The sequence below is a fragment of the Mustelus asterias genome, chromosome 1, assembly GCF_964213995.1.
Source record: "Mustelus asterias chromosome 1, sMusAst1.hap1.1, whole genome shotgun sequence".
NCBI classification, from domain to species: Eukaryota; Metazoa; Chordata; class Chondrichthyes; order Carcharhiniformes; family Triakidae; genus Mustelus; species Mustelus asterias.
Genome location: NC_135801.1, coordinates 75036736 through 75062803, shown reverse-complemented (window position 1 = coordinate 75062803; position 26068 = coordinate 75036736). Strand labels below are relative to the sequence as shown.

General features: G+C 39.2%; 1 protein-coding gene across 2 annotated transcripts in view; it reads right to left on the bottom strand.

The window, feature by feature from the left end:
- Positions 1–862: 862 nt before the first annotated feature.
- The window catches only part of LOC144494321 (ubiquitin carboxyl-terminal hydrolase 53-like), a 98243-nt gene continuing 73037 nt past the window's right edge, over positions 863–26068 (bottom strand). For both annotated transcript variants that reach the window (XM_078213819.1, XM_078213820.1), the window contains exons 14-16: positions 11577–11640; positions 10493–11433; positions 863–3271 (exon numbers count right to left, since the gene is read on the bottom strand). In XM_078213819.1, the coding sequence (XP_078069945.1) occupies positions 3264–3271; positions 10493–11433; positions 11577–11640 (1013 nt within the window). In that variant the 3' untranslated portion in view covers positions 863–3263. The remainder of the gene's footprint in view (positions 3272–10492; positions 11434–11576; positions 11641–26068) is intronic.

Sequence of the window (26068 nt, the reverse complement as noted above, 5' to 3'; positions counted from 1 at the left end):
GCCAATGCACCTGACCTGCACATCTTTGGACTGTGGGAGGAAACTGGAGCACCCAGAGGAAACCCACGCAGACACGGGAAGAATGTGCAAACTCCTCACAAACTCCATCAGTCAACGAACTCTTCAACTATGTTTTTGTCACCATTTCTATAACCTTCCGGGTAGCCTTCAGTCATCTAGAAACACTTCTAAAAGTGTTTACACAAAGTTCCATTTTCTCAGAACCCTTGTCTGTGGTGGCCTAAGCCTGCTCTTGGTCCTACAATATTTCAAATCTAAAAGTCAACCTCATGTTTAAATCCTTTCACGGTCTCACCTCTAAATCTAGACTTCTCCAACCAGTAAACCCAGACTCTCCATCTTGTACATCATCCTTACCTTTCCTCCATTTTTGGTGGCTACGCTTTCAAGAACTTACTTCCCAATCCTCTGGCCAGGATTTTCCAGCCCTTCCCATTGGCAGGATCTTCTGGTCCCAGCACAGCCAACGAGCAACGCAAATGGCCAGAAACTTTGGTGCCTCTGGAGCCAGAAAACCCACCTCTGAAAACTGAAAATCCAAGCCTTTGTCTTTTTTACCTGCAAGACACTCCTTAAATTCCTCTTTGACCACACCTAATGTTTCTTTCTTTTGTTTGGTATTGACTGAAAAAAAGTAACCCTTCTGAAAAGCACATCTTTTTTACATCTTTAAGCACTGTACTTGTGTGCTTTGATGTCATTAAACTTTAATTAGTTCTTAGAAATATTTGCAACCCTAAATACTGTTTGCGATGGATAGATCTTCTATTTACCATACTTCTATACATTCCATCTTCCATACTTGACTGCATGCCCTTATAAGTAAACAGAGAAATTAGGATGAAAATTATTTACTCCAGATTTTAATACTTTTATCTGAGATATTAGTACATGAAACTAGAAATAACCTTCTGGTACAAATAAGTAAATAGTTACTCCACAATATATATCCAAAGCATAATAAAAATCAGTGTGCTACAAATATTCCGACATTTTACATAGAAAAATAAATAGACACTCTGTACTAGCCACAGTTTGGCCTTGTATCTAAATTGGTCCTTTTGTATTTAATTGTTCCATAGGCTGCATTAATTAGGTGTTTGGAGTCAAGAATTTTTAATACAGTACTTTTACAGCACAATAGAATTATTTTATAGTCAAGATATATTTAGGATTGTGTGTGGTTTATCACAATGATCCTAAAATGCTTAAGGCTTTGTTTTGGAATATTTGTGCAAGTTAATGAAACTGGTAAAATACTTGTATGCAAAGACACCTTTGATAGTAAACTAAGTTAACAGTTCAGTGCGCACCAAAATTCAACATTATTCAGAAGATAATTTAAATATCCTCAATCTGTGTTGAAGCCAAGTGGGGTTTTAGCCCAAAGGATACCGGCACACTTTGAAAAGAAAACAAGTTGGAACAAGAAAAGCCATTTTGATACAAAAGTGCATTAGTAGCATTTGTTACAAATTGAAATAATGTTATTAAATAATTGCTCTGCTCTTTAGGTGACGTGTTAGATGTAATTTTTTTAAGAGTGGAACTCAAACGCCATAAACATGTGTGCATAGTAACAGAAAAACAGAAGTCTACTGTTAATACATAGTATTTTTCAGATACTGCAAAGGAAATATTTTTATGAAAAAAAATTGGAGAATACCTATATGCAGATATCATTAGCATAGTCAAAAATAATAAGTTACAGTACCTCAAATCTCAGCCTGCATAGAATAAATCCTTGCTGCATAAGAACATTTTTTATATAAGGCTTTATCAAGAAAATGTTTAAAGCAATTTTTCAGAATTTTGGCATTTGTGTCCAGAGATCTCCATGCATCTTCGCTGTCCAGTATTTGTATACTTATCTACAGTCATAATTAACCTTCAATAAATCACTTCACTGCGTGATTAGGCTTTTACAGTTTTGAAGGTTAATTTGTACAGTAACAGTGATTTGAAAAAAAATCCAAACTGCACACTCGGGAAGTACTATTTGCTTAAAATGTCTGACTGATTCTATAGCTTGTACATAATTACACCAAAATCCATACATTTTATCAATAAAACTGGTTTCTGCAAGCTCATTTGACAAATACAGAAAACGATAAACTTACTTAAAGTTTCAGCAATTTAAAAAAAACTATAGTTTGTTTTTGCCAAATGTTCAAAAGCACCAAAAGATTTATGTCTATTATAGTTGATTCAGTATTTGTTGACTTGTTGGAATAATGCTTTGTTATTTCATGTCAGTAAAAATGTTTTATGCTATTGTTTGGATACTTGAAAATGTCCTGGAAATTTGAACAGGAATCTCTGGGAGTGTATCATTATTTCCAAGCACCATAAAAAAAACTTTGTTAACAGCTGATTTTTTTTTTAAAAAAAGCTCCTCGAAACCACTGAAATATTTCAATTCAGATAATTTACTCTATTCTTCTGCTGCTGTCACTGTTTCCATCAACCATAAAAAGAATTAATTGATGTTCAGTGGATAAACCTCCCAGCTTCAAAGATATTTTTATTTCCTGCACAACTACATTTTGCTCAAAGGTTTAAGATTAGATTAAGTTGAAATTAATCTCCACCTATCAACGACTTTTCCTTTTACAGCAATTTGTCAGTTTCCTCTGGTATAAAAACTTTAAAAATCATCATTTTTCAAAAAAATAAGTTCAAAAAATAAGTGAGAAAAAAAAGACAGACTTTACGTGCTTTAACTTTGCATCTGCAATTAGTAATCAACTTTGCTTAACGTTTTCTTGGCATAGGATTCAAGACAGGAATATTTGAAATGATTCCACATGAAAACTCAAATTGTGGTTGATACAAAAAGGTTGAGTAATATAAAACAGTCGTGTTAACAATTAGAAAACAAGTTTTTGGCTGACATATTTAAATATTTGCACTTCCTCACTATGCACAGTACTTGAGTCTATACAATAAAGATCACTATGACAACTTTTATTTGACTTTGTCCAGCTTTATGAATGCCAGATACCCTCTGCTGGACAATATCTGCAACATCGATCATTCTTCTCATGGCAATTTCAGTTGGGAGGTCTCTCTTTTTTATTTGTTGTCCTCTGATTATGCAGTCTTTAAAACCAACTTGGAATAGAGTAGAACTAGGTTCTGTGACCATTTTATTCATGGTTTATCTCACTTGTCAAGTCTTTGGATTCAATTAATGATGTCTTTAAATCCATGTATGCCAAATGGCGCACAAAGCATATCAATCAATCGCCTGGAAAAACAAAATCAAAATTAAACAGGTCCTTTGAGCTGCATAAATATAATAAATAGTACATGGCATACAACCCATTTAAACACACAGCATTTTAAAAACTCATTTACCAAACACAAACGTATATTTGTCAGACATATTGGAAATTCCCAGCTGAATAAGAATTCAGAGTTTAAAACAATCAAACTAATTTCACATTCTGACAAAAGGTCATCAATGTGAAACTCAGTTTCTCGCTCCCCATATGCTACCCTACTTGAGCATTTCAAACATTTTTATTCAAATATTTTTATAGTTGGTCTATAGAGCTATTAAAGCTCATGATATTTCAGAATAGCAAGGTAAACACTGGAACAAGCACAGATTAGTAATAGCTTCTCTTCTGAAGAGCACAAGCCCTGTTCCACCGAATCCGGATTAACACTTGACTGTAAAATGGCAGTACGGCACGGTTTAAGATTCCACCTTTTGGATACGATATTGATATGAAGCCTGGTCTCCTCTCCAAGGTGGAAACAGAACCTTACGTGGCAAAATTTAAGAGTTCTCCAGGGTATTTTGTCCAATATTAATTCCTCAATCTATATAATAAAAATAGATTATCTGGCAATTTATCTCATTGTTGTTTGGGGACCTTGCTATATGCCAATTTACTGCCATGTTTCCCTACAGTACAGTGACATTTCCAAAAGTGCGTCATAGGCTGTGAAGTGCATTGGACATCCCAATGTCATGCTTCATAAACTGTTAATATACTGTGTACAGGGATACATTTATAAAACTTATACATGCAAGATTTTTAAAAAATCCACCAGTCTCACGATTCATCATAATGAGGATATTTTATGAATAAAACTCAGTACAAATTAAAGCAGCATACCATTTTTGGATCATTGTAATTTCCAGGATGACCAACTCTGGGATAAAAACATAAGGGCCACTTTGCTGGAGGAGCATAGGCATGGACCCAAGGTGTGGGGCTTGGGGAAGACTTAACCAAGCGTACATCTATCTTCCCTCTTCCTCACCCCCCCACCCACCCCCCCCCACCACCCCTTTTTGAACCTCCCCACCTCACCTCAGGCCTGAGTGACTGCCCCCTTCTCCGAGTCTTCCTGGACTGCATGCTCATACATGCCTGTCACTCCCTCCACCTCAGGATTTCTGGATTCCCCACCTCCCAGCCAGAATACTAGCACTGCTGACCGACTCTACTTACGTACAGAACCCCTACCATCCCCCACCACCCCAAACCCAGAGTCAAGTTCAAGTATTGCTGCCATTGGCCCAGACCCGACATTCCCCCACTGCCTGACAACCCAATTCCAAGCACCCATATGCTGAAGCTGGAGATTGCAGGCCAGTGCTCCCTTGTGGCCAAGTGTCTGCACATGCACACCACACTAGCTCTCGACTGTGCATGCGCAAATACCGAAGATACGAGTGCAACAGTAAGAGAAAACCTTGAGCAGTCTCCTTCCGCACTGTCTGGAAGAATCAGGGCAGCAGCATCTGGGAAACCCAGGTCCTGGAAAGGAAGCAGAATTCTGGGACAGTACCAGAAAATCTGGGATGGTTGGTTACCCTGGTAATTTCTGCCAAATGATGTGCAGTTATTTGCTGCGATTTGGCTCTAGTGTTGCCTCTCGTCAACTATAAAGAATTTAACTACTACACACTGACATTCTATTTCTGTTTATATTCCATTTCCTTACATGGGGCATTATTAAATGTTGACATCATTCATTAAAAAAAAGACTTGCATTTATATAGCACATTCCATGACTATCTCAAAGCACTTTACAGTCAATGAAGTAATTGTGAAGTTTGTCTTGGTGTAACGTAGGCAATATGGCAGTCAATTTGTGCACTAACAGCAATGTCAATGTGATTAAAAGCAAAATACTGTGGGTAATGCAGATCTGAAATAAAATCAGAAAGTGCTGGAACAGCAGGTCTGGCAGCATCCACGAAGAGTTAATGTTTCAAGTTCAATATGACTTCTTCAACTCAATGAGATCAGTTTGTTTTTATGATATTTGACCAAGGGATGAATGCTGACCAAGACACCAGGAATAACTCCTCTACTCTTCTTCAAATAGTCCCATGGGATATTTTATGTCCACTTGAGAGAGCAGAGAGAGTTTGGCTAAACATCTCATCTGAAAGACGGCTTCTCCAAAAGTGCAGTGCTCTGCACAGTATTGCACTGGAATGCCATCTTGATTTTTGTGATCAAGTCCTAGAGTGAAAATTGAACCTGGCACTCTGACTTAGAAATAAGTGTGTTAACAATTGACACCTTAACTGACACAAGGTAAAAAAAAAAACATTTACACTTGTCCAGTATTAACTGGATTCAATTTCAAATATTTATATAATGTAAAACATATTAAATTGTCTGGCTTGTGTTTATTGTCCTATCTCCCTCGCTGCACCAGCTTTGATTAAACTGCCTTGTATTTTGGGCTAATTGGAAAATCTTAACTGTTAAGAAAAATCCTGATTGATGCAATGCACAATATTACCAAAACATGTGACCTGGAAATTAAGGCAGTTTTATGGAATTCGACAGGATTCAGAAAATGGATACTGCATGCACTGGTTGGTATTAATGGGTACACACTTGATTCACAGCTCCCATATTTCATTTTAACAGTGACTATTTTAAAATGGGAGAATTAGTTGAAGTAATGATGCAAAATTACGTGACATGTATCACAGCATCACATTTCAAAGCACTAAATAAAATTAGGTATTAAAAACAATACTGGAATGCAATTTAGATGAGATGGCCACACTTTTGGGAGCTGAACTGGACTGTTTGCAACATTCCCACCCTATATATTCTCTGAATCAAAGGCCATCTCCTTCCAACTCCATAATATCACCTGTTTCGAACACACATTCAGCCATCTGTTGCTGAAACCTCAATTATACTTTTGTTACCTGCAGATCAAAAAGCTCCAAGGTCTCCAGGTTGATCTCACACATTCATACACTGCCTTCAAGCAAACTGGCACCTCTTCACCATCACCTCTGTTCCTGATCTACAGTGAATTTCTGATCAACCTCACTTTCAATCAGTACCATCCATAGAAAAGGAGATAAGTGAACGATGAACTCCCAAGTTAACGACAATGTTATGCTGCACCAAGATGCTAGGAACAGTACAAGTGGCACAGCCTTATCTTCAACACAATGTCGGCCAATTTTTAATTTTTATCATTCCAAGACAGATAACAGAAACCAACTTGTTCTAATGTTGGTGAATTAGTTCATATGATTTACCATCAGATTTCCCTCTTCATCACACTATATCCTCGAATGAAACAGGCAAAATTGAGCATGCGCTGCTTCAGGAATCATGGGCATAAACATTTACCTCGGTATAAAAGAGGCCACAGCACCCCTGAAACAGACACGAGATAACATTGCCTTCCCGACATTACAGTCAGATATGGCATCTGAATGTAAAATTATTTAAGTATTTTACACACTAATTTGAGTACCTGGTCTATAATTTATGAAGCAGTATTTTGTCCTAGTATTATCCAGGGGAGTGGCTATAAAGCAGATATATTGAAATGATCTTAAATGTTTAGGGCCGAGTACATGGCACACACTTTTCCAGAAACTCAAGATGACAAAATAAGCCCAAATGAAGATGGTCTTCTATCTAAAGTTGTTTTGCGATTTAGAAATAAACGTATCCTTCAGAATATCATTTCCACTATCTATGCATTGCAAAAGAGAGTTCTTTCTTAAACATCTCCAGTGTAAACATCCATCCTAGCAAACATCCATCCGAGCAATACTTATCTTACCAAACGCCCTGTGTTGAGAAATATTTATCCTTCTACACCCACAATTTATATCCTTGTTTACAAACACAACTAGTCAACAATAGGAACTGAATATAGCAACATTTTCATATTACACAATGCTAAGCTGTTGGGAAATAGCTGGTTGTGTTTCACAGTACCAATTATCAATGGGAGTTTCCTTTTCTAGGGCTATGCATCATTTGAGATGTATTCAGATGAACCTTCAGTAAGAAAAGTTTAGAATGATAAAATCTCATCAACTGCATAAAGTAAATTAAATTTTAACCATGTTTGAATAAATTTGAAACATGTTTTATAAATAGAATCAACATAAAATAATTATGCTCAGATAAGATGATACACATTTCTAAATTTGTATCATGGATCTCATCTTATTGTATCAAAAACTATTATCTTCAAGACCAGACATTCTCATTCAAAAAAGGTCACTTCTTGCACAATTTCTATTATAATATTAATGGTTTCCTCTCCTCAGCTATCGTCTCCCTTCCCTTCAAAACTGGCATTATTGACTCCTCTATACTGCCCACCTCCAATCTCGCTATCCTCTTCAAAATTCTTGAACATATTATTGCACCTCAAATCAGTGCTCAATATTCCTGCAGCACCATGTGGGAATGCTTTCAATCAGTTCTGCATAGTCCTGAACCAACCCACATCAAAGTCACAAATGACACCCTCTAATTGTGACCATGGTGCACTATCCCATCTCATTCATTTTAACCTGTCTGCAGCATTTGAAACCAAATAATTTTCTCCCAAAGATTCCCCACTTTCATTCAGCTGGATGGGATCTCTCTAGCCTGGCTCCATCATCAGCTGTTCAGTTGTAGCCAAAAAATTGCCTACAATGGTTCACTTCTTGCTACCGTGCAACTGCCTCTGGCCTCTCCAAAAGATCTGGGCTTTGGGCCTTTTCCCATTTCTCATCTATACGCTGCCCTCGGTGACATTACCTGAAAACGCATCCATGCATACTGACAAGACACATATCTATCTCAGCAATACCTCTCTCTTAAACTCTCCATGGTCTATGATTTATCATGCAGCTTGTCTGACATTCTGACCTGGGTGAGCAGATATTTCCTCTAACTAAAAATTGGAAGACTGTCGCTGCCACAAACTCAATTCCTTAGTCACCAACTTCATTTTTCGCCTGTCACTGTCTGAGATGAAACCTGACCATTCATAAAAACATAAGAACTAGGAGCAGGAGTAGGCCATCTGGTCCCTCGAGCCTGCTCCGCCATTCAATAAGATCATGGGTGATCTTTTCATCGACTCAGCTCCACTTACCCATCCGCTCACCATAACCCTTAATTCCTTTACTGTTCAAAAATTTATCCTTGCCTTAAAAACATTCAATGAGGTAGCCTCAACTGCTTCACTGGGCAGGGAATTCCACAGATTCACAACCCTTTGCCTGAAGAAGTTCCTCCTCAACTTACTCCTAAATCTGCTTCCCCTTATTTTGAGGCTATGCCCCCTAGTTCTAGTTTCACCTGCCAGTGGAAACAACTTCCCTGCTCTATCTTATCTATTCCCTTCATAATCTTATATGTTTCTATAAGATCTCCCCTCATTCTTCTGAATTCCAATGAGTATAGCCCCAGTCTACTCAGTCTCTCCTCATAAGCCAACCCTCTCAACTCTGAAATCAATCTAATGAATCTCCTCTGCACCCACTCCAGTGCCAGTATATCCTTTCTCAAGTAAGGATACCAAAACTGTACACAGTACTCCAGGTGTGGCCTCACCAGCACCTTATGCAGCTACAACATAACCTCGCTGTTTTTAAACTCCATCCCTCTAGCAATAAAGGACAAAATTCCATTTGCCACCTTAATTACCTGCAAACCAACTCCTTGAGATTCCTGCACAAGGACACCCAGGTCCCTCTGCACAGCAGCATGATGCAATTTTTTACCATTTAAATAATAGTCCATTTTGCTGTTATTCCTACCAAGATGGATGACCTCACATTTACCAACATTGTACTCCATCTGCCAGACCCTCGCCCACTCATTTAGACTATCTACATTCCTTTGCAGACTTTCAGCTTCCTCTGCACACTTTGCTCTGCCACCCATCTTAGTGTCATCTGCGAATTTTGACACACTACACTTGGTCCCCAACTCCAAATCGTCTATGTAAATCGTAAACAATTGTGATCCCAACACTGATCCCTGTGGCACATCACTAGTCATTGATCGCCAACCAGAAAAAACACCCATTTACCCCCACTCTTTGCTTTCTGTTAGTTAACCAATCCTCTATCCATGCTAATACATTACCCATAACACTGTCCACCTTTATGTTATGTAGCAGTCTTTGGTGCGGCACCTTGTCAAATGCTTTCTGGAAATCCAGATACACCACATCCACAGGTTCCCATTGTCCACTGCACATGTAATGTTCTCAAAGAATTTGCAAATCAGATATCTACTCGATCAAAATTGGTGATTTGTGTCATTGCAACATCACCCATCTCTGCCCTGCTTCAACAAATCTGAGGAAATCCACATAGATGTCTGATACTTCTAGACTTGAATATTTTAATCATCTCCATCCTTCCATCCTCCATAAACTTGAACTCATCCAAAATTTGCTGTCCATATCTTAACTAAGTTCTGTTTACCCAGTGCACCTATTCTCACTTATCTATGTTAACTCCCAATCTGGCAGCATCTCAATTTAAAAATTCTCATAAATCCCTCTGCAAAAATGCCCCCCCCCCCTCCTCCCATATTAGATAAACTCCTGCAAAATCTCAGGACTATGCAAGAGGCCAGAGTACAGATTTCAATCTCAGCCATGAATGGACATGCCTTCAGCTGCTTGGGACCTCTTCTCTGGAAATATCTCCCCAAACCTCCCTCTTTCTTGAAGACACTCCTTAAAACCTACATATTTTTCAAACCTATACATCGCTGAATATTTCCTTAGGTGGCTTGATGCCAACTTTTATTTGATGTACTCCTATAAATACAAGTTCCTGCCATACGAGATGTAGGTGACACCCTTTAATTGAGCAATATTTTCTATCCAGAAAGTTTTTGAAGATCCACTGAGATGTGGGCCTCCTTACATCTCAAACATTTATTGTAAATTTATTTTATAGGTATAGTTTATTCACAATCAATGGAATCTAAGAAACTAATACCTGTCTGCAATGTTTCTAACTAAATTATATACAATTAATTAAATGGAGGAATATTCCTGCACACTCATACTTTAGGTTATGTTTAATAGCTAGAAAACATTGGAAATACATTGCAGTTTGAGCATTATCTGAAGCAGAAATGTGTATTAATATTTCAGGGTAACTCTTCATCAGTTATTTAGCTAGTTCTAATTGTTAAATCCAACTCACCTTGAAAGGGATTTCCTGCTTCTTGTTGGGATTCATTAACTTTCGTATCTGCAAAGTAGAGTTTAGGTCTCTCATGGTATTTGACTCTATAAGTATCGGTCATGCAACTATCCACAGAAAAATAGGTTGTTGGAGCAACATGTTTATCCAGACCTGAAGAAGCACTGGTTTCAAGCTTTGCAGAATCATCAGGCCAGCCATGTGAGAACTCATGACTAGAATTTTCTGCAGGACTTGAAACCTGCCCTTGATCAAAAATCCTTTTAGACACCTCATTCAGAGGCACCGCTGCATCATCTGATAACCTGGATTTTACACATGCAGCCACTTTAGTCAAAATAGAAACATTTTCCTTTTGCTCCCTTAGTTCATCTGCTGGTTTGATATTTAAAGCATTGCTGTCCAAACTTGGTTGGGCTCTCCGATTATACATTTTTGGAGGCAGAGGCGGTGGCGATGACCTTTCTTGATGGGGAGATTCTAGGAAGTGATCTCTCATCCCACAACCATGGCACGAGCTTAGTCCCCCAAATTTGTTGAACTGAGAATTATCAGAGGAACTGCTGATTGGATGCAAATGCGCTGATGACTCAGGTGCTGCTGCAGCATTTATTTCCACATGCTGAGACTGGGAAGGAAACCCATGATCTGCAGAATTAGGTGAGATTTGAAAATTGTGACCAGAATTTTTCCCATAAGCAACCTTCTTGAAGTCTTTGCATGGAAATTCAGGATTATGTGGCACAGATATATCTTCGTTGGTGAACTTGGCTGAAATACTTGGGCAAGATTTGTCTGTGGAGGGTTGTTTCAATTGTTGCTGTGATAGATTTGTATTTTCCTTCCTGCACTCTTGGAACAATGTCTTTTGCTTGGGGAAGAGAGCAGGTTTCCTGGCTCTTTCTAATGAAGGTGATGCTTGGCCTTTACCAAACTGTGATCTAAAAATAAAATAAGGTTAACTTAACATTGCAGGTTGAAATTCTCCCCCAGTATATTCAAAGTTTTCCTCTTTAGAATAAAAGGGTCACCATAAAAGTTTAAAATTGAAATTCTTACTTGAATATATTGCAACACCAATTACCTTTGCATATTAGGTCCTTCAGCAATATCATCTTTTGGTTTGGTCACTTTTTCTTGCGGTTCAGCTGTAATTAAAGAGGAGCAAAAGCTATTTTGTTAGTTCACATAACCGCAACTGCAAACAGTCACTAGATTTTACTCTTATGGTGCAGTCAGACAGAATAAATATTACATTTTTGGCTATAAAAACATTCAGAAATCAAATTAACACAATTGGAAGATGCTTATTGCTGTCATCATTTGTGCAGTTGTGAATGGATGAAAAGTTTGTAAAACATACTCTCATCATGGAAATAAAAGATAATGAAAAGCTACATTTTGCAAAACATGAATGCTTTCATGCCCCATATAGGAACAGGAATTTTCACACACTATTTGGCCCTCTAATTTATGCTGAATTTCAACAATGCTTGGACTGCTTTTACAACATTATTTACCTGCTCTCTTGCTAGGCTGTACTATTTTTCAGCCATTTTAAGGCACAAGGGGAGGCAGTGGACTTGTAATCCAGAGCAAGATCCGGGGACCCAGGTTCAATTCCCGCTAAGAAAGTTGGTGAAATTTGAATTAAAAAAAAATCTGGAATTAGAAGTCACGTGGTGACCAGGAAGTTCAATAATGCCCTTTACCAACATCTTCCGTCCTTGTCTGGCCTACATGTGACTCTAAAATGGAAGGCAGTTAGGGATGGGTAATAAATGCTGGCCCAGCCAGCGATGCTCACATCCCCAAAAAATGAATTTAGACTAGCATAGGGATTTTTTAAAAAAGGGCAGCATGGACAAGTTGGACTGAAGGGCCTGTTTCCATGCTGTAAACCTCTGACTATAAACAACTCCATTCCTCTCAAATCTTCTCAGTTTGAAGGAACTTGTATACTTGTATTTATGTGGTGGCTTCCAAAACCACCGGACTCCCCAAACTGCTTCTTTGTAGCCAATTAAGTACTTCCGAAGTGTACTCACTACTGCAATGTGGGAAAAGCACCAGCCAACTTGTGCACAATAAATACCCACAAACAGCAATTTGACAACGACTAGATATTCTGTTTTAGTGTTAATTGAGGGATAAATATTGGCCAGGACACCAGGGATAACATCCCTTCTCTTCTTCGTGGGTGTTTATTGGGAAATCAAATGCAACTATTATTTGACCAACTACATAATTCCAATCAAAGTAGTCAGAACATTTATTTATCCAATTACTTGTGTAAAGTAATCCAAGATGTGGTTAATGAGTTCTTTCCTATTTACTGCATGCATCCACCTGCTGTCTCACTTCACAAGTGTCTGGGTATTTGTTAGGTGGATTGGCCATGCTAAATTGCCCCTTAATGTCAGGGGGACTAGCTAGGATAAATGCATGGGGTTATGGGGATAGGGCCTGCGTGGGATTGTGGTCGGTGCAGACTTGATGGGCCAAATGGCCTCCTTCAGTAGGATTCTATGATTCTATATTAAAGTTTACCATCCATCACCGACAACAATCATCTCACTATTTTCAGTTTATTCCAATAACAATTCAGAAATACTGACACCAAAATATCTAAGGAAAAGGGAGGGAATGATATTAAAAATTATCCACCTTCCACAATAAATGATAAACAATCTTGGTATACATATCTGTTCAAAATATAAAGCAGCTGCACAATGGGCTTCCATGAAAGATTGTCCATCTACATGAGTTTCTTAGATTACCTATCCAAATGAATGATCTCAGTAGTATTCATAGATAATATGGGACATGAAATGTAATTTCTAATATTCACTTTGATTCCTTTGCCATTCATCTAAGACCACTCATCACTAATGCAATGTTTTTTTTAGAAAAATCATAGTTCTTTTGCCTTACAAGTATGAAACTTTGGAGTACAGCAATTTGAAGGCCTCGTATTATGCCCAAGCCACAAAATTGGCTGTGATTTGTTTTATCAGGAAAGGTGTTATCCTTTATATTTATGGTCATATGCTCAAGAGCCCCACAACTTGATCTTACACTCCTTTTGCAGCTGAAGTCTACATTAGAAACTCAATGGACATCAGACGTATGGACCGCGATTCTCCCCTCCTGCTGCATTAATTTTTTTAGTGATGATGTGGAGATGCCGGCGTTGGACTGGGGTAAACACAGGAAGAGTTTTAACAACACCAGGTTAAAGTCCAAATTTATTTGCTACCAAATAAACCTGTTGGACTTTAACCTGGTGTTGTTAAAACTCTTTCTTAATTTTTTTAGCGCAGCGGGCCAGGAGACTCTCGCATCAGCCTATTTGCGGGGTTTGTGCCCCGCTAACATCTCCCAGCGCCAGATTTCCGGCAGTGTCAGGACCGTGCCGGAAATTGGTGGGGAGGCGCAAAGACCATGAAAAGAGTCATTTGCATAGAATTTAAATTTGATTAGCGGGCCCGGGACTGAAGTCTCCGGGCCCGGTAGCAGCTCCTCCCCACCGCCAGAGTAGTTCACTCAGCTTGTTGAGGGGGTCAGTACAGCGGGGGGTGGGGAGGGAACTGCACATGCGCTTATCTCAGCACTGAATTCAATACCTCGAATTTTTTGGGAGAATTCCGGCCATGGAGTTGATACCAGAGAGAATTCCAAAGCAGTTTAAACTTAAAGTAAAAGCACAGAGAGTGAATAGGTTTTAGGAACAATGGCATTAAATTGGCTTTTTTCACAATTGTAGATTTTGCCTCCCTTCACCCATAATGAATGCTCAGAGCTATTTCCTTCCTTTAAAGCATCATGGGCAGCTATCAGTGTAATCCTTGTTGGGCGGGATTAAGCAATATGTGGATACCTGTGCTGAACTAAGTCACAATCAACTTTAGAATTGTTTCTCAACCCATTTTAAATCTTTATTTTTTCCAAATATTGACATGAATATAATGTTATAGTATGCATCAGGTAAAAGTAGGGGAATTAGAGAAAAACAGACTCAAGTGTCATATTAACACAAAAAAGGATCATTCAGCCCATTGAGTCCATGTACTCTCTGTAGAGCAATTCAGTCACTTTCATTCCCCATTATAGTCCTGTAAGTTTATTTTCTTCAAATGCCCTCTAATTTCCTTTGAAAATCAATCATCTCCATTTCCACCATTCTTGTAGTCAGCATGTCATTATCACACTGAAGAACTGCAAGTTCTTCCTCTCATGGTTCAAAAATGTCAGTCAAGGTGGAGGAGAATTGTATATCTATCAATTTCATTTTTATAAAGGCAACTTACTGTCATTATGAAATATATTTTTGTATGGTCATAGAAGAACTGAAAATAAAGCAATTTCATTACAACTGTAATTGATATCGGCAGGGTAGTGCGACTTGTTCAATCAATTTAAAACTATAACAATAGTGTAGGAATGTTTTTGAATCCCTTGCTATTTGTAATGATATACAACATGAAGACACAACTTAAAAGTTCATGAATTTTCCTTGACTAAAAGTATTAAAACTATTAACATCACACTGTAAGCAAGGCAACTGATGTAACAAGTAAACAAATCTAAAAAAATGTGAATTTTCCTATGGACAAATATCCATTCATTACTTGGATTAGCAAAGGTGGATCTTGGTCTTTTGATTGGTCATTCATAAAGTATCAAATCTATCTGGAGCTTCCATCAACACCATCAAATACAAGGATGGATCACAAATTGATTTGACTACAAATGGAAATAGGTTATTTTAAAGATTTAATCTAATTTAGGGCACTGAATACCTTTGGACACTAATCTTAAAACAGGGCAGATGAATTACTACTAAATGGTCTATGTACAATTATTCTGGGTGGCACTATGGTACAGCGATTAGGGACTCGGGTTCAATTCCAGCCTTTACTGTCTGTGTGGAGTTCACACATTCTCCCCGTGTCTGCGTGGGTTTCCTCCAGGTGCTCCGGTTTCCTCCCACTATCCAAAGATGTGCGGGTTAGGTTCATTGGCCATGCTAAATTGCCCCTTAGTGTCAGGGGGATTAGCAGGGTAAATACGTGGGGTTACGGGGATAGGGCCTGAGTGGAATCGTTGTCAGTGCAGGCTTGTTGGGCCGAATGGTCTCCTTCTGCACTGTCGGGGTTCTATGATTTGATGGTTGCCATAACAAATTGCAATTAATCAAAGGATACAGTGTGAAAAAATTTGAAAATAGTAATTCCAAGGCTTAATGCTGTCAGTCAAAAAAAAAACTCTTATTGCAGGAACTATGACTAAATTGTGGCATTAAACAGATTTCTAAATTAAAGTTGTATGTTATTACTACAAAAAATAAACTGCAAACCAGATGAAATTCAAAAAACAAGAAAAGCTGCACTGATTATCACTTTGGATTTTGGTCAGCCCTTGAGCACAACCACCATGCAATACAGCCTCTTGCAACCAGATTCTCTTTTCATGACGCATTTGGTACAGGAACAGCTGTTATAAGGCTCATCAACACATCTCACAATGTACCAGACACAGGATGATCTCAAGAGTAGAGCATTTGATTCCATGCTATTCCAAAAGCTAGTGACTGCATTTCAAAGGAATTTGTCATACGTGAAACACTTTGGGATGTTTGAAACAAGATACGCTACAAATGAATTATTTTTTAAATATTCAAGAGGAACATTTTAACAGAGTCATTTACTTTTGGCCTAACCTCAAACAAAAATGATCTACACAGAGATAGCTTATTGAAAACAGAGTGCTGTTAACAATAAATATTGAAAACTAGCGAAAGAGGAACATTTTTAGTTCACATAGAACTGATCAACTTTGTTTAATTGTACAATAAAATTAGATGGAAAGTATTTTAAAATTTACATTTCATATTGAAGATTATGTACATTTTATGATTAGATGATGGTGGGATAAGGAATTGATTTGAAAATGAGCATTTTACATTTGAAATGCTGAGTGGACACGAACAAGCGCACATAAGTGAGAACAGGATCAGAAATGTTGACATAAATTTAGACAAGCCGAAACAGAATGATAACATAGAACAGTACAGCACAGAACAGGCCCTTCGGCCCACGATGTTGTGCCGAGATAAGAGGAGGTGAGGATAGAAAGTAGTACAGGAGCAGAGCAGTATTGAGGTGACAAAAGGCAGTACAAGGGGTTTCCCAGTGGTCTGGTTGTGGCAGGGGCGCATCAGTGGAATCAGATTAACACTATGCAATAGCTGCTAATAAGAGATTTGCACCATGACAGATCAAATAATATGGATTTAGACTAAACAAATCGGATCATCTGCCAACCGAAATTTCATATTTTGGTTATTAACATTCACTTATGTGTTCTAGAAATACTAATTTGAAGAACTGCTCTTCAATTTTTTACTTTTTTGCAGCTAGTTGATTTCACAGACAAACAATTGCGTCATAAAAATCTACCCTTGACGGCGTTGATAAAATGCTCAAAAATCCAGCAATTATGAATCATGCTGTTGAAAGTGACCGATAAAACCTTGACAAAAGCAGCTTTAAAATTATTGCTGGTGTTCTCTGATTAATTAATAATTAAATTACGCAATGTATTTGCACAGGTATTCTAAGTAAAATTAGTAAATTTAAATCCAGTTTCAAAAGCACATCAGCACTTCCCACCTCTTGTAGTGTTTTTATGTCGTAACTTACTGTTACGACATAAAAACAGGCGAGGTGAGACCACCACAGTTCAATTTGGAATAAATCAAATACCACACAATTAGCTCACGTTAAGCATATATTTCATTTGCAGGCTAGAATGAAGGCATTCTTTTTATGATGCCATATCAGGTTTCACGTCCAATTTGTGCCCATGGTAACAAAACATTAAAAAAACACCTACAAAATATTACAATTTGTAATGTCTGGTTAAGGGGAAGCTGCAAGCTTTCTGTGCATTTTTACTTGAACTTTTTAAGAAATTGTGCTGAATGTTGACTAGTTTGTTTTTAAACAGCGATGTTTACTCAAAGATAGTGTACAAAAATGATTTTTGTTGAGTTACAAACAACTTAGATAGATTTTCTTCAACATACAGCAGAACTGTGAAGTTCCACTGACTTCAATGAAAAGGAAAATCATGGTGCATAATGGGAAGCTGATCTGGTATCTCTCCTTTTACATCCTCAAAGTTGAAAGTATTATCTTTAGGAAGCTCAAGCATGCTGCTGGCATGACAAATATTTTTCTTCTATCTTGATATAGTGATACCATTTATTCCTGTAAAAGCTGTTTTAAAAGCAAATTTCATTTATATAACTTCAATGCAGGAAACAATGTAATAGATGTTGTCTAGTGCAAGCAGAATTAAGGAAGAGTGACTGGAAGCTTGGTCACAAAACTTCTTTCAAAGGCTGTTAAAATTAAAGAGAGGTTAAAATTAATTTGTCTAAGGAGTTAAAAGCAGCCAGAGCAAGTTAGCAGAAGGCAATGCCACCAGTAGTAGGGAGAGAGGGGAAGGCTTGCACAGAAAGATCAGAGATAGAAGGCAGATGAACATACGAGGCTGGAGGAGATTGCAGAGTTTTGACCAAGACAATGGAACAATTTCAAGATGAGAATAAGGATTTTAGATGTACGCCACTGGGAACATGGTTTTCTTTCGTTACTTCACGGAATGCAAGTGCTGCTGGTAAGGCCAGCACGTTTTTCATCCTCAAGGAGGTGGTGATGAGCCACTTCCTTGAACTACTGCAGTTCATGTGGTGTGTATACCCAGTGCCGTTATGAAAGGAGTTCCAGGGTTTTAACATAGCAACAGTGAAGGAATGGTTTGGCTTGGGAACAATTTGTCAGTGGTAGTCTTTCAATGGGTTTGCTGCCTTCATCTTTCTAGGTGGTAGATGTAGCAGGCTTGGAAGGTACTGTTAGAAGAAACCACAGCAATTTGTGCAGTGCATCTTGTATATGGTGCACATTGCTGCCACTATGCAGCAGTTGTAGAGGGAGTGATTTTTTTTAAGGTGCTGGGTGGGGTGTTAATTATGCAGGTTACTTTGTTCTAGATTGTGTTCAGTTTCTTCAGTGTCACTCGGGCCACACACATCCAGGCAAATGGAGAACATGCCATCACACTCCTGTCTTGTGCCCTATAGATGATGGGACAGATTTGGGGAGGCAGGCGAGTTACTTGCAGCCACAGTGTTTGTATGGCTGGTCCAATTCAGTTTCTGGTCAATGGTAACCCAGGATGTGATAATGGGGGAATTCCGCTATAGTAATGCCATTGAACTTCAAGAGGAGATGAATAGATACACTTGTTGGAGATGGTCTTTCCCTGTGGCACGAATGCTATTTGGCACTTAGTAGCCCAACCCTGAATGTTGTTCAAGTCTTACTGCATGCAGACACAAATTGCTTCAGCATCTGAGGAATTGCAAATGGTGCTGAACATCGTGCAATCATCAGCGAACATCTTCACTTCTGACCTATGATGAAAGGAAGGTAATTGATGACACAGCTGAAGCTGGCTGGGCCCAGGCCAGTACCCTGAGGAGCTTCTTTAGCAATGCCCTTGGGCTGACATTACTGACCTCCAACAACCATCTTCCTCTGTGCTTGGTAGGATTCTACCCAGTGGAAAGTTTTCCTCCTTTCAATTTTTCTAGGGCTCCTTGATGCCACAAATAGGCAAATGTTGCCTTAATGTCAAGGCCAATCACTCTCACCAGCACCTGAGTTCAGAACTTTGTCCATGCTTGGATCAATGGCTGAGTGGCCCTGGCAGAATGCAAACTGAGCATCAGTAAGCAGGTTATTACCCTTCAAGTGTCACTTGGTAGCAGCACTCTCCATCACTTTAGATCAACGAATATGGGAGGAAAGAGATTTGCAATTAGGATTCTCTGTTTGACATAATATGACTGACTATGCTTTGAGAAGTTGCAGTTTAGGGAGGGTAAAAAATAGAAGATCACGAAGGAAGACAGTAGGGAAATTAAGGTTGAGTTTTAGCAGTGAAGTGCATGAAGTAGAGGCATGACATATTGCAACGGTGGAAACAAAGTTTTTGTGATGTAGGTTTTTAGGTCTGTTTGGAGTCAAACAGTATGCTCAAACTTCATATGATCTACTTTGGCCAGAACAAGTGGCTAGTGTATGTAGTCAGTAGCAAATGAACATAATTTATGGCAAAAGGTCAAAATGATAGTTTCCATCTTCTTGATATTCTATTTAAGAAGGTTTTGACAAATACAATTTATTTTTAACCAGATGGAATTAGCATAGTGACCTTGCAAGAAACAATATTTTTAGCATCAGTCATGTTTTAGCCTGGTTCAGAACACTTGAGAAAACCTGCCAAAATTCAAAACTTATTAGTCAAAAAACTCATCAAGGCAAATAATGATTTATATCTTTTGCTTCTTAAACAATCATTTTTTTGTGAAGCACATCAGATTGTTCTCATGCTGTGAAGCAACAAAATTAGATTCAAAGGCAACATGGAAAAACATGTTCACAGTTAGGATCTGGATTGCACTGCCTTAGAGTTTGGTGGAACAGATTCAAACATTTTCAAAAGGAAATTAGTCGATTATCCAAAGAGGATAAAAAAAATAGTTAGCAGATCTATGGGGAAAGGGAGTTGCTGAATTCTCTCAGACAGCTTACACAGATATGATGGGCCAAATGACTTCCCTTTTGTGCTGGAAGCACTCTATGAATCTACTATCCCTAATTTTTTTCCCAACTATTAATCCTGAAATAAACTTATCTGCACAGGTTAGACAAATCTGTCAAAATCTTAATTAAACAATAAATGGCACCTTAGATCAAACTATTCCTCTGGTCCCAACTAAAAATTTGCTCAATTATATAGTTTTGAATATTTGCTGTAACTCCCTCATCAGTGAGATACTATATATTCCCACTAAAGTATTGTGTTACAGGCTAGGTTCAGGTCAGTGAACATTTACTGTCAAAGAATATCATCATCAAAGCACGAGTACATTCTCAGTCACCACGGAAATAAAATGCCATAAGTACCATGAAGATTTTGGAATGGGAACACACTAGCCTGGGTGCAGAAGATAAAATATGACGCAAACACAGTGCTGATTCTTTGCCAATAATTTAGTGAACTCACTCAAATGATAAATGTCATATCAACTATCTTCAATTACTAATCACTGATCGTTTTTAAATCAAATGAAATAATCATGATATCATCTATCTAGGCAACTGCCACTTCCTCAAAATAACCTTTGCTAAAACTATGAGTCGAGAGCATTTGTTAATAATTCCAACTAGTTACACATAGCTGTGCAAATTACAATGTTGTATTCAACTAACTGGTTACAAACATATTTTTTCACTAATTTTTAGGATGTTATTAGTTTCTGAAGGTATTCAGGGAAGGTTTGAAAGACTAGCATTAATCCACAGACTCTTGGCACAATGTTTTCAACTAGTTAGTAAACAATTGCAATTTATGAACAACATAGTCACATTAATATAGATTTAATTAGAAAGCAATAGCATATTGTCAACCAATGGAGGCAGCAGAGCCCTGCCAACACTGTTTAGAAATAAAATACAGCACTTTGGCAAACTGCATGCCCTCCTTGTTTAGTGCCAAGATGACTGCACATGGAATTCCATCCTTTATAAATAGACGCGTTATTTTTCTCTTCTGCTGACATGGATAACCACACATGGCTAAAAACAGCAAACAATTTTTATAGGGAAATGTGGTCTGCTGCTTAGATAACCCCTAAAATTTCAGTATGAGGTTTGATAGAAACTCACTGACTAATATGTTGCACAGTTTACACAGCTGATCTACTTTTTGCCCCAGAAGAAAAATTGAGACGTCATAACATCTCGTCAAGATAAACAATATTGTTCATAGATCATAAGTTTTTGAATGACGATGCTGTTTAAAAATGTCCTTCAAGTTGTAACGGATCATCCTTTAACACTAGGTCAAAGAAAAATGATGCTAGGTACAAACTAACCTTGGCTTTTAGCACTTGCACATTGCAGTTCACTGGATTTACATCTTGGTGTCAAAGTAAAAATATATTTTTAACAGTAATCTGCAGATTTTTTTGAAGCAGTTAGGCCAATGATATTATGAATCCTGTAGTTAACGTGGAAGAATCAGCTGACACTCTCCCTAAAAATTGACCATTTTTGTGTCTGTCTGGTTCATTTGAACATCTTTAAAGTAGTGAGAAAAACCCAAGGGCACCAAGGTCCTTACCCATTCCATACAGGAAATTTCATGGGACATAGACATTGCTGGCAAGGTTAGCATCTGTTGCCCATCTCAAATTGCCCTCAAAGGTTGTGATGAGCCAGCTTGAACCATAGAGGTATACCAACAGTGCTTTCAAGGAAGGGAGTTACAGGATTTTGATCACGCAACAGTAAAGGAAGAGCAATTTAGTTCTAAGTCAGGACGGTGAGTGGTTTGCATGTGAACTTGCCGGATGTGGTGTTTCCATGCATCTGCTGCCCTTGTCCTTCGAGGTGGCAGTGATTGTGGGTTTGGAAGGTGCTGTCAAAGGAGCCTTAGTGAGTTGCTACAGTGCATCACACTGCTGCCACTGTGCATTGGTGGTGGAGGGAGTGACTGTTTAAGGTGGCAGATGGGATGCCAATCAAGTCGACTGCAATTTCTTGGATGATGTTAAGCTTCTTGAGTGTTGGAGCCGTATTCATCCAGGCAAATGGACAGTATTCCATCACACTCCTGACTGGTCAAACTCAAGTGCCAAGGCAGCACCATCACTGCATCCCAGATCATCTCCCTGCCTCTGACTACTAATCAACTTGAAGTTCGACTTAACCCAAGGTGGTGTGATCGCCTTCCCTTCTCTAACACCCCACAATGTCTGCATTGAGGTGGCACTGTGGCATGGTGGCAGTGGTTAGCACAGCTGTCTCACAGCACCAGGGACCCTGGTTCAATTCTCAGCTTGGGCTAGTGTGTGTGTGGAGTTTGCACATTCTCCCCGTGTCTGCACGTGTTTCCTCTGGGTGCTCCGGTTTCCTCCCACAGTCCAAAGATGTGCAGGTTAGGTTGATTGGCCATGGTAAATTGTGTCCGGGGGGCTTTGCAGGGTAAATACGTGGGGTTACGGAGATAGGGCCTGGGTGGGATTGTTGTCAGTGCATAGAATCTCTTTAACCCTCTGCACTGAATTTCTGACTTTAGCACAGCTTAGTGCACAGCTTTAGCACACTGTTCCATGATCACAATGCTCTTATGAAGCTCGTGGATGATGCAAGATGAAGACTTTAGATTCCTAAGGCATGGAGGCTAGCTCTGCAGGATGTTGGACCTGTATAGAATGGAAAGATTCAACCTCAAGCCAGAACCAATGCTCTCGCAGCCACATAATATGTTTTCTAGCAAAGTCAAAGATATTGGAGTAAGTGAGGTTAATGGCAGCATGGACGAGAAGTTGGCTGAGTGACAGTAAGTAGTGTTGTGATAAACAGACTGAGGCACATTGTGGCGTTGTCCAAGGGTCAGTACTAGGACCACTGGTTTCCTAATATATATTGATGACAGATGTGGATGTACAAGGCACAACTTCAAAATTTGATGATGACATAAAACTTGGATGCAGTATGAACTGAAAGAGGTTTAATGGATTTCAAAAGGTTATGGCGAAACTGGTGAAATGGGTGGACACATGGTAGATGAAATTTAATGCAGAAAAGTGCTAAGTGATAATTGTTTTTAGGAAGAACTTGAGAAGCAATATAAACTAAAGGCAACAATTCCAAAGTGGGTAGAGGAACAAAAACACCTCAGGGTATGAACCATCGTAGGTGATTGAACAGGTTGAGAAAGTAGCCAAAAAGCATATAAGCTCCTGGGCATAATGGATAGAAGGCAGAGAATACAAAAGCAGGGAGATTATAGCCTCTTATTATAAAACTATCCTAACTATTATGAAACTCTGATTTGACCTTAACTAGAGCATTGTGTCCATTTCCATGCATTACACTTTAAGGAGGATGTGGAGGCTTTAGAGAGCACAGAAAAGATTTGGAAATGGATCTGAGGATGAAGGACTTTAGTTATGCAGATTAACTGGAACTGGGGTTGTTCTCCTTACAGAAGATTAAGAGATTTGATGGAGGCTTTCAAAATCATGAGTAGAGAGAAGTGGTTCCTATTGTCAGAATCGTCTAAAACCAGAGGAAACAGATTGAAAGTGATTGGAAAAGCACCAAAGAAAACGGGAGGAAAAACTCTATTACACAGCAAGTGGTCACAATCTAAAATAGATAGCATGAAAGCAGCAGTAAATCCAATCATGACTTCCAAAAAGGAATTGGATAAATAAATGAAAGGGGAAAAAGTGAAGGTTTCTGGGGAAAGGGCAGACAGAAGTGGAACTAGCTAAACTGGTCTTGCAAAGTGTCAGTGCAGACTCAATGAACCGAATAGCTTCTTTCAATCTTGTAGCTATTCTGTGATTCGTGACATGGTCAACCAAACCATCCTCTACAAATAACTTTCCTACATTGATCTGCTTAATAAACTTTCCCCTCTTGATTTCACTCAAATTATCTAATCAATAGTTTATCTTGCCATCCCTGCATAATACCCCAGATTCGTCCAAAAATCTATCCCTGGCAACCCTCTTCTACGTACTGCCCCTTGGCAATATCAATTGCAGCCATGAACTGTGGGATTTTACCACCACTTTATGCCTGTTTTGTAGCAGGAAAATGCCATAAAAATCAGGCGTAAAGCGGCTAGCGTGAATGGTGTTGGTTTTCATGACCGGCGGGATTTTAGGGCAGCCGCATTTCCAGCGCGGTCGGCCTCTGGCTGGAAATGGACGAGAGGCTGGTTAATATATTTAAATCTCAATTAACATGTATTTTGCGAGCCTGGCGCTCAATCATCTGGGCTCACTTGCCTTTATGGCCTCGCTGGGAGAGGTTCTCTCCGGCGAGGAAAACACCCGCTCCCCATGAACGGGGAACAGTTGTATTGGCCTCGCCAGTGGAACCGGAAGCCATTGATGCCCCCCCGAGGAGAAGGTGGGGATGCCCCTTGGGCAGTGCCAGACTAGCAGTATCCCTTGGCAATGCCAATCAGGCATCTGGGCAATGCCCACAGGGTAATGCCCACTCAGCAATGCCAGGGGGCAGGGCTCGCTGCCACTCAATGCAATCAGTAGGGGAGTGTGGCAGGGGCGCAATCAGTGGGGGAGGGAGCGGGTCTGCAATCAGTCTGGGCAGCGGGGCGGAGTGGGGATACTTGAGGCTGCCTGCAGTAGAGGGGCCTGACAGCTCTCTTTGTCTGTCAGACCCCTGCTACTGTTAATGCGCATGTGCAGCATCAGAGGTCTGTACATGCGCACTACCTCCCTCTACAGGCTGTCGGGCACATTAAGCCCCACCCATAGCATCTCTGGCCAGAAACCGACTAGTCCAAAATTTTGCAGACAGATTGGCCCTGAAAACGCGTCCAAAAAACAGATCTGGAACTGACCCAGCTTCACGCCCACTTACAAAAAATCTCGTAAAATTCTGCCTGAAGTTTTCAAGCAAAGTTTGACCTTTCCACCACGACCCTCAATTCTTCCACTGCCTCAAAATGGCCAGACTGCCACTTTGGAAGAGCCACCACTTGCCCCAGTTAAATGTTTGTAGGACTGAAGCCATCCTTTTTGACTCCTGCCTCAAAATTCAATTCCATGCTCTACTTTGGCAATCAGTTGAAGCTGAAGTAGACTAATTGTAACCTTGATGATCTATTGAAGCATGAGCTGATTTTCTGTTCCCAGATCCTCTCCCATCACAAAAGCCAGCTACCTTCACCTTCCATGCAATTCCCAACTCTGCCCCAGTCCATCCAACATGGAAAACTGCTTTTGTCACCACCAGACGACTACTGCAATACTCTCTGGAGTCATTTTCCATCCTCTGAACTTCAGTTTATTTAAAACACTGTTGTCCACATTGTATTTCACATGAGGTTCTCTACTCACCTGTCATCTCTAGCCATGCTGATATACATTGGTAGTGTGAGACTTTTTACTGTGTTTACCCCAGTCCAACGCCGGCATCTCCACATCATGATATACATTGGTACCAGGTTACCAGAGTCTTCTATTAGACATTCTGATCCTTTTGCTTCAATATCTTTATGGCCGCATCTCTCAATATGACTGCAACCTCCTCCAACACTAAACATTGAACATTTTGCATATTTCCCTCTCTCTCTGCCCCATTACTGATGATGGTGCCGTCTTCAACTTTACACAGTTTATGCTCTGACACAAAAATACCTAAAGAGGATGCAACAAAATAAATAAGGACACAATGCAAAATACATTAAAAGGGTGAATGGGGCTCAAAGATTTTGTAAATCACCATGCTGGGGATGGTCTTCAAACTTCAATCATTGGCATAAATTAACAATGAAATGTCAGGTGTAGTAATTTTCCAATTTGTTTTGGAAACATGAATCAATTGAAGCTAGTGGATATTACAGCCTACTGCCAAAAAGGGATAAGTCAGCTAACTTTTGACAAGCAACAAGCGA